General features: G+C 50.5%; 1 protein-coding gene across 2 annotated transcripts in view; it reads right to left on the bottom strand.

Moving 5' to 3' along the window:
- The window catches only part of LOC123345251 (zinc finger protein RFP-like), a 60,596-nt gene that overhangs the window by 17,824 nt on the left and 22,587 nt on the right, over positions 1–20,185 (bottom strand). Inside the window, exon 7 of one of the 2 annotated variants that reach the window (XM_044981996.1) lies at positions 13,773–15,305. The exons of the other annotated variant lie outside the window; for it this stretch is intronic. Coding sequence (XP_044837931.1) covers positions 14,782–15,305 — 524 coding nt within the window. The 3' untranslated portion in view covers positions 13,773–14,781. Of the gene's footprint in view, positions 1–13,772; positions 15,306–20,185 lie in introns of those variants that run through there. 2 annotated transcript variants of the gene reach the window in all.

Genomic DNA, 20,185 nt, shown 5'->3' with positions numbered 1-20,185 from the left:
GTGAGGGCTCTGGGGTGGGGCTGGGGATGAGAAGTTCACAGTGCAGGAGGGTGCTCAGGGTTGGGGTGCTGGGGGTGCAGGCTCTGGGGTGGGGCAGGGCTGGGGATAAGGAACTTGGGATGCAGACAGGCTGCCCCAGGGCTAGGGCCAGAGAGGACTCTCCCCCCTCCTTACTGGCAGCAGCAAGCTCCAGGGGAGGGACCCCTCCTCTCTCCCTTCCCCTCCCCCCCACAGCACACTCACTCTGCACCACCATCACTGCACATGCTCCTAGGGCATCTCTCAAGTCCAGAAAGCCCACTCGCCTCCCCTAAGGTGGGTACCTGGGCGGGGGGGGGGGGGGTTGCCATCATGTGTGGCCTCCCCTGCTGCTGCCTGTGAGTGCCGGGGGGGCAGGGGAGAGAGCCCCCAAGCACGTGTGTGCCTCATTCCCCCTCCTCTCTCCCCCTTCCCCTCCCCCGGTGCTCCAAGAGGCTGCCTGCCGCTGATCTCTATAGCATTAGGCAGAAGCAGCACAAACAAAGGAGAGAGGCATCTGATCAAGGTTAAATTCCTATAGATTTCCTGGAACCTCCCGTGCCCCCCTCCAACATGCTATAAAAACTCCAGGGGGATTGAAAATATTGACTAGAGCTCCATTCCTCAGCTCCAGCTGAATTTAAGCCCTGAATCCAACAATGGATCCCTGCTCCCCTGTCTCCCATTCTCATCCTCCTCAGCCCATGACTCCGACTCCCAGGGCTGGCTCCAGGCACCAGCCTACCAAGCACATGCTTGGGGCTGCACCTTGGGAGGGGGCGGCGATCTGGGTTTGGTTTTGTTGTTTTTGGTTTGGGCGGCGCGCTGCGCCACTCGGGGGGGGGGGGGACTTGGGCGGCGCGCCGCTCGGGGGGGGGCGGGGACTTGGGCGCCGCGACGTTGGGGTGGGGCAGGGCGGCGCTCTTCTTTTTTGCTTGGGGCGGCAGAAATGTTAGAGCCAGGCCTGCCGACTCCTCTGATGTCTCTATCGAGATCCCTTGGGGGGTGCGGAGGGGGTTCGCTGCAGAGGATAGCATGCAGCTCCTCGTAAAAGCAGCATGTCTGCGGTGCCACGTCACAGTGACTGCTGGCCTCCCTCACCTTCTGATACACCTGTTGCAACTCCTTGGCTTTCACGAACAATGTGAGCGTCAAAGCCTTGGGGTTGGGGTCAAGTAACGATGCTTCTTTCCGGCTGGTCTGTTTCAGATTAATAACCCACATCCTGTCCAGGGGGGCAGTGGCTGAAAGTCCATTGGGAAGCTGCTCAGGGGGCCTGTGTGAAATGCACTGGGATCCCAGCCTGGTTCCCGGGGTGTAAGCGTCTCCATCACACACTGAAGTAACCAGTAAAGTCTGCACTGGTCGTCCCCCTCCACGTGAGGCTGAGCAGAGAGGCCAGGAGTTCAATGGACAGTGTAGAGGGAGCTTCTCTCTTCCCTTTAGAGAGATTCATCCCAGGTCAGGGCAGAGGACCAATGGCCCAGGACAGCGTGTGAGGGGAGCTGGCAGTGGGGTCCCCTGCCCTGTTCAGGGTAAAGGGTTACACAGAGTCTCCAAGGCCCCTTGTCTATCCTGGCTGCAGGAGGGTGATCTGGGCACAGACTGAGGTAGAGGCAGCTGCCTGGGACCAGACCAGGGAATGTAACTGTGGTGGGAAAAGCACAGAGACTGGAGCTCTGCTGGGGATGTGGCTGGTTACAAGGCCGGCTCTGCAGCAGGACACAATGTTCCAACACGATGTCATTCCCCTTCCTAGCCACTATGAATCAAGGCCACATGAAGATCAGCCAAAATTCGTCTCACCAAGCACAACCCTGCAGTGTCCTCCTTTCTGACGCACCTCACAGCGTCTGCCCCTCATGGGGGACGATTGTGGAACCCCTGCCAGAGCCCCGTACAAGACAAACTTATTTACTGAACTCCAAGCAAGCCAAAGGTTGGTTGGGTCTACCCTAGAAGAGCCCAGCTATTTTAGATGGGGAAACCGAGGCACCGTCCGTGTCACGCACCGAGCCTGCCCATTCTCACCAGATGCCCCAATCTCACCTGATTCTCCTTTTAGACTGCATCTGGTAGAGATTTCTTATCCTTTTTCTTCTGCTTCTTAGCTATATAACCTTCCCCGTGCGCACCATGCGGGGAGCGTGCCAGCTCCCACCCCAGCCCCCACACTGCTGTGTACTAGACATGTTTGCATCTTCCCTGACCCAGTCAGTGCTACCTCTGTGTCATGCCCCAGCTGTGTGCACACTCCGCTGGCCGGCTGTCAGCTCTCCCAGCCCGCTCACAGGGCTGTGTGCCTGTGACACGCACAGAGCCGACCTCTCCCCTGCACCCAGTCTCAGGGCTGTGCTTGTTCCATGCACTGAACCTGCCTGGTCTCAGCTGTCAAGCCAGTCTCAGGCCTGGGTGTCTGTGCCATGCTCCAAGCTTGAAACAATTCATCTTTATATCAGTGTTGTGCGGCTCGGCCATGCACCAAGCCTAACATTCCAGCAGGTGTGGCTAATTGATTGGGTAGGTTCCTTTCAAAAGGCCAAGGGGTTCAGTGATTGAGAAATACACAGACATATTAACAGGGGTCAGCCGCAGGAGAACAGGTTAATTTGTGTTTTTCTACCTCCCAGCCCAGGGCAGTTTCCAGGGTGCATTGGACGAGTCCCCCTCCAACAATCATGGACAGGGTTCTGCTGGTATTTCATGCCTAGCTCACTGTGTTTTAAAAACAGCTCGTGTAGGGAGGGGCTCCCCCTTGACCAAATGACTCCAGATTTGTACCCCTGACACTACACTGTGCCCTTGGGTGGCGTATCAGGTTTCTAGCCAATCAGACTCTGTGTGAATTTAAAGAAAAAGGGATAACTTGGTTTGGGAAAGAAATGCTGCTGCAACACAATGGTGCAGCAAGGTGCTAGCCCATAATACTACAGTTGATGATATGAGCTGGCTACCTGATTGCAAATTTCTCTCTCTTCCCTGGCAGCTGGAGGTTGCTAACAGATTTCTTTAAGGAGGAGGCTAGTGATGCCGGGGAAAGCATCACTTGATGATTTTATTTTATTTACTCAGTCCTCAAGCTTCGCCTTTAGAGCTTTTGCTTAGAGGTTACCCAGCTGCTTTTCCTCAAGCCCCCTCAGGCATTTGCTTGTGAGTGTGTCTAGCCTGTCAGGGCAGAGCCGTACGGATCTACTACCCCTGGGACAAAGTCCAAGACCAGAAGATAGAAATAAACTTTATTCTGTGAATTTACTCAGCTGAATCTATAGCATCCAAATAACCAAACAGAGCAAAATAGGAGCACTGAGCTACAGAACTGGGGGCTGGCTGTGCAGAACATCACTATGTTTGTTACATTCGTAAGTAAAGAGCAGAGGACTTTGATGGATGACCCTCATTGAGTCAGAACTTAGGCCAGGTCTACAATGTAAACTTACTTTGATATAATTATGTCACTCAGGGGTGTGAAAAATCCACACCCCTGAGTGACACAGTCGTACCGACTGAACTCCCGGTGTAGACAGCGGTATGTTGACGGGAGAGCTTCTCTCCTTGCCATAGCTACCGCCTCTTACGGAGGTGGATTAACTACACTGATGGGAGAAGCTCTCCCGTCGGCGTAGCAGCGTCTTCACTTAAGTATTACAGCTGTGCAGCTGCCCCGCTGCATCTGTGCCACTGCAGCATTTTAAGTGTAGACCTGCCCTAAGACAGGCAGATGCTGCGGTGACCCTGAGCGTGGCTCCTGGTGTCTGCTGGTTGGCCAGTTCGTGTGTGTCTGGAGGATCCCAGAGTTACAGAGACAGGCATGGAAGAGGGTCGAGAAACTCCATTCAGCAGCATAATGCTGAGCAAGTCAGTCTTGTTCCCCTCACCATTTTATTGCGAGTCTCGTAGCACTCGGTGTTTTTCTTTAGTCCCAGCTGTTGGAGGGGATAGATTGCAAGGGAAGCTCAGGTTATATTACAGATACATTTCCAGCCTTCACTTTTGCATAGAAAAGCATGAAAACAGGAAGCAAAGTACATCCAGAAACCAGAAGGCAGAGAAAAATAGCTCAATATTAAAGAAGATTTTTTTAAGCCAATCTCCTGATTTTGGGGGCCTGACACACAGTTTTTGAATGCTTGGGGCTGGCAAGTCTGTGGTTAGAATGGCAAGGTGTGACAGCTGTAATTTATACATTTCCCATCTCTTTGCTCTACCTTAGATATCTCATATTGAGTGTTTCCTCTGCTGCAGGTCTTAATGGTATGCTTTCCAGGGATCACTTCTGCGTAGATTCGGATATTCGACACGCCGGCTCCCAAAGAAGGGGATGATCTTCCCAGTGAAAGAGGATGTGAAAGTAAAGATTGGCTCTCTGCCAGAAGATATAATGTCATAAAATGTAACTTTCTCCCCTTCATAATCCAGATAAACCCCAATGTTAGTGGGGCTACGAGGTAGGGCCAGAGCAGTCTTAGGGGAGGTGAGGGCCCAGTGCTTATTCCCTGTACTCTGCAAAGCCCAGATCCCCTCCTCTGGTGTACAGCTTATCGCTCCCTCACGTATCACAGACTCTTTGGCAATGCCCAAAACCCAAAGACGTTTGTTCCCCATCTCCACTTCCCAGTAACATCTCCCTGAGGTGAAGCCCGTACAGCCCAGCGCACAGGCAGCAGGGTGAAACCTGTGCTCCAAAAATTCCGTGTTTGTATTTGTAGATCACGCTCTCTTCTCTGGACAGGAGGGAACAAGGATTTGCCAGGTCTGGATCCGGAGTGGCCTGCACTGCAAGAGGGGAGAGAGAGACAGGAGGAGAGTGTTAAGGTCTGTCCACACTGCAGAGCTAAGCCAGGCTCTTACACAGCTGCTAACCCTGATGCCCTTCCTGTCCAGATACAAAAACACCTGGCCTGAGTTCAGTGGTGCTTTCCAGCCAGCATAGGCACTGACTCCGTGGGTGCTCCGGGGCTGGAGAATGGAGTGGGCTGCACTGCTGGAGAGACACCAGGGTCTCTGGCACAATGGGAATTAGACATCTCGGTGGCACTAAATGTCTGCACCAGTTGGATGCGTAAAGTCCATCCAACACACGACAGTGATTTGTGGGAGGGAACATGGTCGAGGTTAGAAGCCAGGACTGCTGGGCGCTATTCCTCGCTCCGCTACTGACTTGCTGTGTCACCTCAGGCACGTCCATGACTATTTCCATGCTCTAGCTTCCCTTTTTATCCAATGGGAATAAAAGATGCTGGGCTTTCAGATGCTGTTGCTGGGCGACCGTACAAGGACATAGGTAGGTAGGTAGGTAGCTATGGGAGCAGACGAGAATCCCTTCCTCAGCCTCCAGCAGTGCTCATGGGAAAAGGAGGGAGGAAACATGACACAGTTGTGAGCATGGTGCCTGAATGAAACCCTCTTGTACCACAGGGAGCATGTCTGACCCCCAGGGAGAGACCATGCTTCTTTAACAGATGGACCTATCCTCCATGAATTTATCTAGCAATGGCTATTAGCCAGGATGGACGTGGATAGTGTCAGAAGCTGGGAATGGGTGACAGGGAATAAAAATATAAGAACAGCCAGACTGGGTCAGACCAAAGGTCCATCCAGCCCAGTATCCTGTCTTCCGACAGCGGCTAATGCCAGGTGCCTCAGAGGGAGTAAACCTAACAGATAATGATCAAGTGATCCATCCCCTGTCACCCATTCCCAGCTTCTGGCAAACAGAGGATAGGGACACCATCTCTGCCCATCCTGGCTAATAGGAATGGATCACTTGATTACCTGTTCTGTTCATTCCCTCTGGGGCACCTGGCAATGACCACTGTCGGAAGGCAGGATACTGGGCTGGATGAACCTTTGTTCTGACCCGGTATGGCCGTTCTTATCTTAAGATATATGATCCCTTCTAGTCTGGGGTCCATGACTCTGTATTGGTAAACGTCTCTCTTGTTTCAATTCAGAAGCTTCTTCTAAAAAATTAATCCTGAGATTTTAATTAATAATTGTCATAGGAAAATATCCTCATGGAAACTTACCCTCTTTCTCTGCCTTTGAGATCAGAAAGCTCAGTTGATAGGGCAGGGTCTCTGGAGAAAGAAAAGAGCAGAAAAGACGTGATTTCTCCCTTTCTGGTAGGAAAATAGCCTCAGGAAAACTGAGGGCTGGATGGATTCACAAAGGAAAACTTAGGTGAGATGACGCTCCGCATCTCAACCCCCGATGTTTAGGCACCTGGACAGTCACTGTGATTCACAAAGCCTGAATCAGGTGCCCAGGGTCCCTGTACCATGAACAGGGAGAGAGATGCGCCTTGGAATGGAATTCACAAAAGCTAGCATGCTAGGCAACTCCCTGCTTACGCCAGCCAGTGGGAAATGCCACAGTGAGGGGTTGTGCTAGGCCCCGGCCCTCTCAGGGTGTTTGGCGACTGAAGCTGGGTAGCACCGTAGGTGCCTCCCTTTGCATGGGTGCCCTCATGGTCTCCTGTGGGAGATGTTCCACTGGGGATAATCAATATTCATTGGGCCAGAGAGAGAGAGAGAACTCATGAGAACATCTCTGTAGCCAGCTGGCTAGAGCATCCATCTGGGAGGTGGGAGACCCAGAAGCCTGTCCCCCTGCTCAATTATTTATACGCAATGGATTAGATTCAACAGGGGAGACAGAGGAAGACCCACATCAGACCCCTGTTGGAATTCCTTCTTCCCCCTCTGGGGGGACAGGGGATTTCAACTGGGGGGTCTCCCACATCCCAGGTGAGTTCCACCAGCTGCAGCTGTGACAATTTGAGAACTAATAGGCCAGAGTCCATCTCCTTCCACAGTCAGAGGCACATCTAAATGTACCAGCACCGTAGCATGAACCAACTGTTAAGTTACCTTTGAATGTCTTCAGAGTCTCTTGTAGACAAACGTTTCTTTGGGAAGAGACACAGAGTCTCTCTCTCAGCACCTGTGGCATGTTCACTGGTTCTCGAACTTCACCTTCTGACACCTAGAGGGAAAACCAAACGTTCTCTAAATCTTTTCTGTCTTTTGGGAGAATGATCTACCAGAGGCTGCTCTCTCGTGGGCTCGTTAACTCCCACTGGTGAGCCAATTGCCCTCCTCACTGGAGTATTTAAATGCGTAGATACTCAAATGGGAGTTAACAAGAGTAAGGGGTTCACAAGCTGCCCCTTCAGACAGAGGGGCCTAATCCTGTGGGAAAGGATGCTCCAGTGGTTAAGGGGTTGCTGTAGGGCTCTGGAAACCTACATTCCACTCCCTGCTCTGCCACAGCCTCCTTGCATGACCGTGGGCAAGTTATTTAAGGGCCAATTTTTAAAGGTGCTTCCCTGAGATTTTGCAAAGCACCTAACCAAGTCAGGATCCCAACTGCCACTTACCGCAATGGGAGGTTCCTAAAGCACTTAGCTGCTTTGGAAAACCCCACCAAGTGCCTAGCTACATCTCAGGTGTCTAAATGCCCTGAAAAAATCTGACTCCGGGGGGACAATCCACTTCCAGCATCATGACGCGTGAGGGGGAGTGGGAAGGAGTCACAAACCTGCCCCAGGTGCTTTTGATGTCCTAGAAGTAAACGAGGGGGAGAGAGAGAGAGAGAGATCAGTCCCATGTGCCACAAGCTAGTGATTGCTCCTGTTCTGAAGAGGACTCACTTTGCCATCCCTAGTTGAGCTCGAGATGCAGTTCTCTGTAGTTAGCAACTTCAAAAGTCCATTCACAGATTTCGATGGAAAGGGGCCCCTAAGCACGCACCATGATTGTGGGGTTTCTCCTTCTAAATTCTGTTTTGCCTGTGCCAATGGCACTAGTCCAAACAGACTCATCAGACACACAAATCCTTGACTTCCACATGCAACTGCTGTGTTCAGACCATTTGCCTTTCTCAAGCTAAAAGCTCCATGTATGCAATTCTGGTCAGCAATTCTGGAAGCTGGATTCATTTTCATTTCTTAAAAGGCCCTGCAAAGAACTTTACTTTCCTAATCTCCCACTTCCTAGAAACTGGACTTGTGCCTTTTATTGCTTCCAGATTAGGGTCCTTAATTTTCAGTTTTTATTTTATTTAATTTTTCCTGGGAATTTAGCAGGGTTTATTCCCACAATAACAAAAACAGGTGAAAATCAGTGCAAAAGACTATTACTTTTTCTGGGTAAACATCTGGGGGTTTTTTTGGTGGATGGAAAGACGGGGTGTGGGGTGTTGGGGGGAAGCCTTCAGTAGATTAACGCTTTGAATTCCATTCAGCAAAGTTCGCTGCAGAACTAAAACAGAACTCAAAACACAGTGGCACCTCTGAGTTTAAGAAAACAAACAATCTGTCTCCAAATAAAACTTTTCATTTGAATGAACAGTTGACTGTTGTAGACTTAGAACTATTGGTCTATAAATATTTACATTTAATAATTGGGCTACACCCTTTGTGGTGCATACACTCAACTGCACATGCCACCAGGGATTTCCCTACACCCCCTCCCCCCTCAGGGGGTGTATACACCCCTTCTGAATTTCCCCCAACTTCCCAGTTTTGTGAACTAGTTACATACAGTGTTGCCAATTTGGTGATTGTTTGGAAATTTGAATTGAAATTGAGACATTAATACACACTTTAGAAGCATATAAAGTGTCTGATAAAATATGTGTATCTGAAAAAGTGTAATAGATTTGAAAAGTATGAACATAGACTAGCTTCCTTTTACAGCTGCTGTTTTTTATGACAATGTCAGTGCATTGATTTTGGTGATGTTGGCCAGCCTAATAATTTCAAATGATGATTTGTAAGCAAAGTCTCAATAAGCTCTCCCTGACAGCTAGTGATGAGCTAGGGGCTGTGGGGAAAAGGCTTCAGGACCAGATTGTATTTACATTCACACTTAATCTACCTAGGTATCCAACAAACAGAGCTGTGTTGCCCAAGTGATCGATTTTTGGCTGGGGTTGGGTTACAAACCACTTGAATGAGAGGGGGTAATGAAATGTTGTTCTTATTGTATGAGTAAAGGGCAGTAGAACTGTACTTAGCCTGTGATGATTTAGGGCGTCAAGAGAGAGGGAGGGGACAGGTGTTTTGCTTGATGGTCTGCCTGAGTCACAGGTACTATTTGACCTGCCCCTCTCCACTGTTTAAAGACAGAGCTGATTAGGTTTCATAGAGAGTCTTTTGTTTTGTTAAGTGACCACTGCAGCTGAAATCACTGATAATCAGGTCTAAGTGCTTAGTCCTGCTGTGGGACAGTGTTTCTGTGGAAGAGACGGCCCAGCCTGCACTAGCTGCAAGGTTCCCCCACTGAGAGCTCAGCTGAAATCACTGAGAGCTGGTGGAACCTCAAGGGACCAACTCACAGAGGTCACAGTCGCAGGTGGCAGCAGAAGGTGATGGTGCAGGGCCATTGGCAACAGAGCGATGGAGTGAACGGTGGCAGAATGAACAACAGTGGCCAGAACGAACAGTGAGCAGCTGGAGGAATGAGCAAGGTGCTTTCTTGCTCCCCACCAGGAGGTGAACTCATGTGAAAGCACCCCTGAACTCTGAGTCTCCACTGACCAAGGACAACACCGGTGAGTGTTAATGAAGCTGTTAAGAATGCTGGAGACACAACACAGTTTATGTGAACAAACATGGCTGTGACATCATACTTTCTTTTAAGCAAGAAATACCACACATTACAAACTGGAGGCCAATGTTAAGTGCATTGTCACTTGTTCATCCTGAAGTTGAACACTGGTTCCGAACAAGAAACTCAGCTGACTGGCTAGAAACATGTGATGCAACAGTGAAAGATTCAACAGTTGAAAAAGTGAAGAACTCTCTCACCACATTAAAAAAATTGTATGCATGGCTGATGAATGCACCGATGCAAATGGGCATCAAGTATTAAGTCATTGTGTACGTTATCTTGATGTGAGTGGTAGGCATTTCTAGATGTTCAAGTTATAGAAGACACATCGGCTGCTTGGGTGACAACCCACATCTTGGAAGAGTTAAATGCTTGTCAACTGGACCCCAAACAGATGGTTGCTTGTGCATTTGATAGAGCTGCAAACTTCTCTGGAAAACATGGTGGAGTACAAGCTTTGCTCAGAGAAAAGTGTAACCCTAATCTCTCTTATACACACTGCAGAGGGCATCTACTCCAACTAGCGCTAGTACGAGCTGCAGACTCATCAAAAGACATTTAAAAAGCTATAAATTTAATGTCTTAATTATATTTTTTCTTCAGCAAAAGTCCAAAAAGACTGACCATTTTGGAAAATATAGCAGATACACTGGGACTGAAGTTCAAATTAGTCCAACCTGGGAAAACCTCATGGCTTTCTCATGGGAGATCCTTGGCTGTTGTCTTAAAATTACTCAAGACGTTATTACTGGCTTTGGAAAGTATCTACCAAGATAGGATGGATCTAAGTAGGGAGGCTTTTGCTACTACGTTCTCTCGTAAGTCTGTTGAAACCACTTGGGCAGGGGTGAAAGTAACTTAAAGGACGTGCTGGTAGTCCGGAGTCCTTGGGAGGGGGCAGGGCCTCAACTAGAAGAGGCGGGGCCTTTAAATCCCCAGGCGCTTTAAATCAGGATTTAAAGGGCCTGGGGCTGGGGCTGTGGTAGCAGCAGCTGGGAGCCCCGGGCCCTTTAAATCACCCCTGGAACTACCAGCTGCAGAGGCGGCTGGGAGCCCCTGGGGTGATTTAAAGAGCCTGGGGCTCCAGCTGCTGCTACCGCAGCGGAGTCCTGGGCCCTTTAAATCACCATTGGAGGAGGTCCTGGCCTCTGGCAGAGCTTTAAAGGGTCTGGGGTAAGGTGCGGCAGCCAGGAGCCCCTGGCCCTTTAAATCACCACCAGAGCTCCACCTCCGCTACCCCAGGGCTCCAGCAACAGGGCTCAGGTGGCGATTTAAAGGGCCCCGGAGGGTAGCGGCAGTGGGAGCCCCAAGGTAGCAGCGGCAGCCCTGGGGTAGTGGCAGTAGTTCTCCGGCAGCAAGTTAAAGGCCCAGGGCGGTAGTGGTGGTCGAGCCCCTGGCCCTTTAAATCGCCGCCAGAGCCCCACTGCCGCTACCCCAGGGCTCCAGCAGGCTCCGGGGAGGATTTAAAGGGCCCAGGGCAGTAGTGGCTACCAGATCCCCAGACCCTTTAAATCATCCCCGGAGCCTGCCACAGCCCCAGGTCCTTTAAATAGCCACCGGAGCCCTGCTGCTGCTACCCCAGGGCTCTGGGGACGATTTAAAGGGCCCAGGGCGGTAGCTGTGGCAGGCGCCCTGGGCCCTTTAAATCGCTGCCTGAGCCCCACCGCCGCTTCCCCAGGGCTCTAGCAGTGGGGCTCCGGCGGCGATTTAAAGGGCCGGGGCTCCAGCCGCTGCTGGGAGCTCCAGGCCCTTTAAATCGCCACCAGGGGAAGCTGATCCGCCCCGGTATGGTGCATGGCTCTGGGGCGTACTGGCTTACTTTTACCTCTGCACTTGGGTCATTAAACAATGGCATCCAGGCAGCTTCTACAACAGTAGTAGATCTTTGTCCAGCAATAGAAGCAACATTTGGATCAATCAGAGAGCTAGCCACTGAAAAAGTACTGGAAGAAGCAAAGACTTCAGTCCAGAAGTTGACTAATTTATATTGAATCCTTAAGTGAAGAGGACAAGAAGTGTTTGGACAACTGAAAAAGTACATGGACTTGATTCTTAAAAATCCACAACAGCGACTTCTACTCAAACTCTATGTAGCTTTTACAGATCCCTGTCCTATAAAACACCGACAGTTGAGTGGAGTGAGGCACTACCAGCAACGGGGCTGCCATGTGCTCAGGACAGAATAGAGAATTTGAACACAGTGTGGAATGTCATACGACAAATGAATGAAGATTTGACTTCAATTTCTTTTTTATCATCACTAGTGGCTCGACCCGATCTTTGTGCAGTTTCCTGGGATGAAAGACGTAGGAATTCATTTCTTGCTACTCCCTGTCACAACAGCTACAGTTGAGGGTTCTTTTTCCTCATTGAATAGAATTTTGTGTTCTGAAAGAAGTCGCCTTCTGCCTGATCTTGTGAATGAACTAATGAGCATATCAAGTGAAGGAATGGAAGTACTGGACACATGAGAAGATGAAAGCATTGCATTCAAGAAGTTCATTAACAGAGTTGTGCAAAATTATAACAAGAAACCAATAAGGATGTAGCTGTCGTGCTCCATAGAAGGCTTGAGTAGCCAACTTTAATTTGTGTGATGAATTTAAAACGAGTCAAATCTAATAAAATGGTCATGAAACATTTTTCAGTTTTTAATATGGTGCCATACAGCCCCTCACCCCATACCAGCATTGACTCCTGTCCCCATAAATTCAAACACCCCCCCCCCCAATTTCAATTCCTGGGGAAAACACTGGAAGCCACATACCACACACACACTCCAGAAAAGCCCCCAAACAAGCAACATGCTTCTTAAAGAAATGAAGCAATTACATACACAAAGAAGCCAACAGAGGCTTGCTGGGAGCAGGCTTGGCAGCTTTCTTTTTCTACACCACAGAATAAACCCAGGCTCAGATTCAGGTTTAAGGCCAAGACCCTTTCTGTACCTTTGTAAAGCACTTTAAGATGCTGACGGCACCTACCATACGCAGTCGTCCCTTGAGATCTCCCTGCCCAGTAGAGGACAGCAGCCTGTCAGAGCCTGCACTCGTCTGGAGTAAGGGTGGGGCGAATAGGAGGGCTGGGGAGGGGAGGGGAGGGGAGGGGGGGCACAGCCCTCTAGGAATTTCAGGGATGGGGTGAGGCCCTGTAGCAGAAGGATCGATATCCCTGCCCATCATCAGTGTGAACTGTTCTAGTCTGGGTATTTGTGTGACCCACAGAAATGGCCGATCACTCTTGCATCCGACGAAGTGGGTATTCACTCACGAAAGCTCATGCTGCAAAACGTGTTAGTCTATAAGGTGCCACAGGATTCTTTGCTGCTTTTACAGAACCAGACTAACACGGCTACCCCTCTGATACCGATCACTCAGAGAATCTGATGGTATCCAGTGACAGTGAGTTCCACAGGCTGATGACATTACAAGTGAAAGGCCCAGCTGCTGTGTGATGTGCATGGCTAGCAGTGCCTGGCAGAGTGCCCAGCCTTTGTGCCACATCCCTGTCCACCTCCTGGCTCAGACTTTCCTCTCCTCTGGAAGTCAGGTCTCTGCAGAGGCCCTTGGGGAGAGGTTCCAGGCAAAGGCCTGTGGCTGCTCCAGAAGGATGGCCCAGCGGGTGCTCCCCTCGGTGACCTGAGCCCTTCTCCATCCCACAGCCCCTGGGAAGAAGGCCCCCTGCCCCTCTGGGTCCTGGCCTCCATCGCCCTGGCTGTGCTGGTTCTGGCTGGAGCCGTAGAGTCCAGCGTTACCCTGTGGAGGAGAAAATCAGCAGGTGACAGCTGGTCCCTGCGGAGCTGGGATGCATGTGTGTGTGGGGAGGGGTGAGGGTGGAGGCTGGGGAATGGGGCAGCCCAGCCAGCCCAAGGGGGAATGGCTCCTCCCACCCCCAGCCCCAAGGAGAGGTGGGCAGGGCCGATCACCGTAGCCTGGCCCTGCTGGGGGCACAGTGGGCTCTGTCGTTGGCTGGGCGTCTTGTTGTGGGGGGGTCACTGGGGTAGGGCTGGCCTGGGCGAGGTGCAGTCAGGGTCACAGGGAGCCTTATGTCTGGGGAAGTGGGGGCTTTGAGGCACAGTTTTAAGGTATGGTCTTGGAGACCAAAAAGAGACGAAAGGGAAAAAAGTCCAAGACCAGAAGATAGAAATAAAACTTTATTCTGTAAATTTTCTCATTTGAATCTACAGTATTCAAATAACTAAACAGAGCAAAACAGGAGCATTGAACTAGGGAATTGGGGAGTGGGTGTGTGGAACATCACTATGCTTGTTACATTCGTAAGTAAAGAGCAGAGGACTTTGATGGATGACCCTGATTGAGTCAGAACTTAGGCCAGGTCTACAATGTAATCTTACCTTAGTATAACTATGTCACTCAGGGGTGTGAAAAATCCACACTCCTGAGTGACAGTCATACCAACTGAACACCCGGTGTAGACAGTGGTACGTTGACGGGAGAGCTTCTCCCCTTGCCATAGCTACCGCCTCTTACAGAGGTGGAGTAACTACACTGATGGGAGAAGCTCTCCTGTTGGCATAGCAGCGTCTTTACTTAAGTATTATAGCGGCACCAGTGTGTTTGTGCCGCTGCAGCATTTTAAGTGTAGACCTGCCCTAAGACAGGCAGGCTCTGTTGTGACCTGGGAGTGCTCCTGGTTGGCCTGGAGGATCCCAGAGTTACAGAGACAGGCATGGAAGAGGGTTGAGAAACTCCCATCACCTGAATAATGCTGAGCAAGTCAGTCTTGTTCTCCCTCCCCATTTTATTGAGACTCTCGCAGCACTTGGTGTTTTTCTTACAGTCCCAGCTGCTGGAGTGGATAGATTTGCGGGAGCTCAGATTATATTACAGATACATTTCCAGCCTTCATGTTTGTGTAGCAAAGACTGAAAACTGGAAACAAGAACATGCTGAAAGCTGGGAAGCCAGAAAGCAAAGAAAAATAACATAATATATAAAAAGATGTTTAAGCCAATCCCATGATTGTGGGGGGCCTGACACAGGTTTTGAATGCTGGAGGCTGGCAAGACTGTGATGAGAATGGCAAAGTGTGACAGCTGTAATGTGTATATTACCCATGTCTTTGGTCTACTTTAGATATCTCATATTGAATAATCCCTGCTGCTCTGTCACAGGTCTTAATTGCATACCTACCAGCGATTATATATGTTCCTACTCAGAAATTCTACACGCCGGCTCCCAAAGAAGGGGACGATCTTCCCAGTGAAAGAGGATGTGAAAGTAAAGATTGGCTCTCTGCCAGAAGATGTAATGTCATAAAATGTAACTTTCTCCCCTTCATAATCCAGATAAACCCCAATGTTACTGGGGCTACGAGGTAGGGCCAGAGCAGTCTTAGGGGAGGTGAGGGCCCAGTGCTTATTCCCTGTACTCTGCAAAGCCCAGATCCCCTCCTCTGGTGTACAGCTTATCGCTCCCTCGTGTGTCACAGACTCTTTGGCAATGCCCAAAACCCACTCATCTTTGTTCCCCACCTCCACTTCCCAGTAACATCTCCCTGAGGTGAAGCCCGTATAGCCCAGCACACAGGGAGCAGGGTAAAACCTGTTCTGTGGCACTAAATATCCCGTGTCTTGGTATTTCTGTATCACACTCTCATCTGTGGACAGGACGGGACAGGGAATTGCCAGGTCTGGATCCGGAGCGGCCTGCACTGCAAGAGGGGAGAGAGGGACAGAAGGAGAATGTTAAGGTCTGTCCTCACTGCAGAGTTAACCCATGTGCTTAGTCAGCTGCTAACTCTAATGCCTTCTTGTAGAGATGCATAAACACCTCATCTGAGTTCAGGGGTGCTTTCCACCCAGCACAGGCACTGACTGTCTGCACTCACCGGCAGGTCCTGCTGATTAGCTCCTCCCCCTCTCCCCACAGCAGCTCCCACCTGCCAAGGAGCCCCACCGATCAGCTCCTCCCCCTCCCTCCCAGCGCCTTCCTCCTGCCACGGATCCGTTGTTCAGAGGTGGCCAGGAGGTTCTGGGGTTGAGGGGGAGGAGTGGGCCAGGAAGAGGAGGGGGCAGAATGGAGCAAGGCAGGAAGAGGCAGGGGGAGGGGTGGGGGCTTGGGACGGGGCCTGGGGCAGAGCGAGGATCAAGCACCCCCCCACTCCAGGAACTGGGGAAGTCGATGCCAGAAGGGAACCATGTCATCTAATCTGACCCCCATATAGCACAGGCCACCAACCGCACCCAGCACCCACCTAACCCAACCCCCAACATTAGCCCAAAGCATGACAGCCTACAGCAGACTGGACTATTTATGTGCCACAGATGGAGGTACCAGTGCCCGAGGCCCCACAATGCAGGGAAATGATTCAGTGGGATACCCCCAAACAATCCTGTTACGTCACCCGCATCCACATGCTGCAGAGGAAGGTGAAAACCCTCCCCCACAACGTCACTGCCAGTCTGACCTGAGGGAAAATAGCCCTCCAGGGCCTTCCCACAATTCCCCTGTGAAAGACAGACCGGGTACCCCACGAATCACTGGGAAAGAAACACAGAATAGCTCATCTTACGGTGGCTCCATCAGCCATGGGATGTGCTCCCAGAAGTCCTAGAGACTCAGCAGCACCAGTGAGGACACAGTAAGTGAGGTCAGGCTCAGCAGCATGGCTCCCCGCACCCCGCCCAGGCTAACCTGGGTGCCGATCCCCAGGGTTCACTCTGCAGTGCAGACAGACCCTTCCAGGCAGAGCTCAGCCCTGGGGGACGCAAGGACCATTTATCACGCTCCCCAGTAGCCCCGGGCTGGCTGGGCTGGGCCCTGAGAGTCAGTCCTGGGGAGCTGCCTGTTGGCTGAAGCTGAGCAGGAAATTCCCTGTTGTTCCCACCAGGTATCTAGGAGGTATTGTTAAGAGGGGGTGACAAACTGGGATTTTTTAATGAAGCCTATATGTGCCTCAGTTTCCCTATATGCAGTGTTGTTACCCAGTGGGTGAAAAGGGAGTATTTGCTCTTGGGGGAAACATAGCAACCAGCACCCCGGAGAGCTATGGACTTCCCCACCTCTGTGGCTGAGCTGCATCGCCCCAGCTCGGGAACAAAGGACTAGAGGTGGGGGAGGGGTGAAGTGGAAGTTACGTGTTGGCTGCAGGAAGCAGCGGGGGGCAGAAGAGCTGACTTCTTGAGGGGTGCTTGACCCTCGCTCTTCCCCGACCCCACCCCTTCCCCCACCTCTCCACCCTACCCCACCTCTTCCTGCCCCTGCTCCCCCGCCCACCACAGAACAGTTGATCGGGGTGGGTAGGAGGTGCTGGGAGGGAGGGGAAGGAGCTGATCGGAGGGGTCTGCCGGCGGGTGGGAGGGGAGGAAAGGGAGGATCTGATCCATGCCAGTGGGTGCTGAGCCACTATTTTTTTTCCGTGGGTTCTCTAGCCCCACGATGCCTATGGTGGGGGGCACACCTGGGAGTCTAAAAAAGCAGATCAGATGGGGAGGGAGACAGAGCTAGAACAATGGGTTTGCACAGCAGGGCTGGGCACCGGCTACCCAGAACGGATTATCCTGTAACCTTCATTTCTGTGTTAACCAAGGTCTCCCTGTGCTGTGGTGCAGAGCAGTGGACTAAAACCCAGTGACTTGACAGTGACAGCGGCGGCTGAGTGTCACTGCAGGTGCTTGCAGAGGTGTGTTGCTCCCTAAGATCACAGAAGTCTCCCTCAGGGGTCTGTCTCAGTTGGATGCACTGAACCCAGCTCAGGTTGTGAGGCAGGAGGGCGGAAGGCCCAGAGGTCCAGCCTCAGGAGTCGGTGAAGCCGGGTGGCTTACCCTGCAGGAAGAGTGGGCTAATGTTGGGGGTCTGGCCCATTGAAGGGGCTCCTCCCAGAGACTGTTCCAAAGCTGGGGCAGTAACACCAATCCTGTGGATCCGTGGCAGCGGGGATCTCAGTCTCCTCCCCCGATCCCTCTCCCTTGCTGGAGGTGCTCCACGTCCAGCAATAGAACAGAGCAGGGGAGGCAGCAGACACCAGGCAGAGGAAGGTAACAGGGACACCAGCTAATGCATTTGAAAAGTACTAAATTGTGTCTGCGCTAGTCACACCTAATGTGGTAGCTAGTCTGGTGAGGACCAGGAGTGGGGGGTCCATCCCGACACCCCTGTTGATTTCAGAGGGGCTATTAAGACTCCTGGAGATTCTCTAACACACCAAAAAGGGGCTTCAGGCCCCAGAGTGTTTCCTCCTTCCCCAGTCCAGATTGCAGATGATCACTGCATGTAACTGGGGTTTTATATGTGCCTGGTGGATTATTCTTACAGTATTGATTTGGGGATTTGTTGCAGAGGGAAGCAGATATGGGATCCTTATGGAGGAAGGCAGTAGACTGGCATCTGGTCAATGGATGGGAAAAGGAGGTCGCAATTAGGGTCCTTTCTCCATTCATCCAGTAAAAAGCCTTCCCCTGCCAGACCACGGCTCTCTAGAGAATCTAGTTATACATGTATCTAACTGAGCTCCTTATTCCCTGCTGTTAAATTCCATTCACCTTCTGAATACATCGGAGAAGAGACAGTAGCCTGGCTTCTCTGGTGCACAACAGCTCCACGGAGCAGAGAGAAGAGAACATTAGGTAACTAGTGGGTCAGACCAATAGTCCATCTAGGCCAGTACAGTGGTCAATACCAGGTGCCACCGATGGAATGAACAGAACAGTTGATCATCCAGTGATCCATCCTGTTGTCCATTCCCAGCTTCTGGCAAACAGAGGCTAGAGACACCATCCCTGCCCATCCTGGCTAATAGCCATTCATGGACCTGTCCTCCATTAACTTATCCAGTTCTTTTTTGAAGTCTGTTACAGTCTTGACCTTCACAACATCCTCTGGCAAGGAGTGCCTCAGGTTGACTGTGCGTTGTGTGAAGAAATACTTCCTTTTGTTTTAAACCTGCTGCCATTAATTTCATTTGGTGACCCCTAGTTCTTATGTTATGAGAAGAAGTAAATAACACTTCCTTATTTACTTTCTCCACACCCATCATGATTTTATAGACCTCTGTCATATCTCCCCATAGTCATCTCTTTTCCCAAGTGAAAAGTCCCAATCTTATTAATCTCTCCTCATATGGCAGCTGTCCCATACCCTAATCGTTTGTTAACCTTTTCAGTTCCTTTTCCCAATTCCAATATATCTTTTTTGAGATGGGGAGACCACATCTGCACGCAGTCTTCAAAATATGGGCATACCATGGATTTATAGAGAGGCAATATGGTATTTTCTGTCTTATTATTTATCCCTTTCTTAAAGATTCCCAACATTGTTTGCTTTTTTTGACTGCCGCTGCAGTCCTGATTCTCTGCCTGGTTCAATACTGGCTTGAGCATGGTCTCCCTAAAGGGACCTTCCACCAGCTGGGGCTGGATGGAGCCCAGCACATGAGTCCATGCTCCTGACACTAGGGCGAGGGGGAAGTATAGCACAGGAGCTGGTGGGAGACACTTCCTTAGGCCAGTTTCACATTCTGGAAGAGTACAAGGCACTGATGGTCAACCTGCACTCTGTGTTAATGACATTTTCCAGCAGCGAAGCTTGTCTTTCATATAAAAAATAAAAATAGAGGAAATTTCTAGTCCTTCTAATTACTGAGAGAAGCAGCAAAATGTAACCTGAGTGTGCCCTAAAGACTGATTATTGGACCTTGTCATAAGTAGTTAGTTAAGGGTTAAGTTCTACCTGTAAAGGGTTAACACAGACCTGGTGAAACACCTGACCAAAGGACCAATCAGGGAAGAGAATTTGAAAATCCCAGAGAGCGGGAACTTGGGTCTCTGTGTTCTTTGTTCTGAGTTCTTAGCCGCCTGGAACTACACCAGTCTAGACGCTTAACCAAGTCTGCTCATCTTTCTGAACTAATTTCTTCTATTCAAACTAGTGAGTATTAGAAGTACGGGGTAATTTCATATAAGAATCCTGTGTCTGCAATTCTATGTGTTTGTATTGATTATTCGTAATTTTGCCTGTATTGTTTGTACTGAGGAAAAGGGAGAAATTTCTCCAGGGATTAGTAAGATTAGACCCTATGAATGTCTATCTTGGATTCATAGAGATTGTGTATTTTTTCTCTTCTTTCTTTTATTCTTTTAATAAACTCTTTTAAGTTCAGGACTTGGTTAAGTTCCTTACCTGTGGATTCAGGGGAAGGAAGCTAGGCGCCACTCTGTGGAGACAAGGGTTGTCTCCAAGCAGAGAGAGAGCAGGAGAGGGAGGGGGGAAGTGGGCTGCTTCCCTGTGTGTAGAGATTCAAGGGGTTTGAATCTGGGTTCCCCAGGGGAAGCTTGGGGAACAGGCAGTGTGTCAGACACTTTAACCTGACTGGTGGCAGCGAGAAGGAATCCTACCCTAAGGGTTAGGGTGGGGGGAGAATACCTGCGGGTCCCCATCTTTGAACCCACAAGCTCAAAGTGGGGGTGAGATCCCATGACAGACCTAAAAAAAGTACCCTACTTTCCAAATGTAAATAGTATGTGCACGTTCATACATCACAAAATGGGAATGGGTGATGGGATGGATCACTGGATGATCTCCTGTTCTGTTCAT

The sequence above is a fragment of the Mauremys mutica genome, chromosome 12, assembly GCF_020497125.1.
Source record: "Mauremys mutica isolate MM-2020 ecotype Southern chromosome 12, ASM2049712v1, whole genome shotgun sequence".
In the NCBI taxonomy this organism is placed as follows: domain Eukaryota; kingdom Metazoa; phylum Chordata; order Testudines; family Geoemydidae; genus Mauremys; species Mauremys mutica.
The sequence above is the reverse complement of the archived record's forward strand: the minus strand, read 5'-3'. Positions and strand labels throughout refer to the sequence as shown.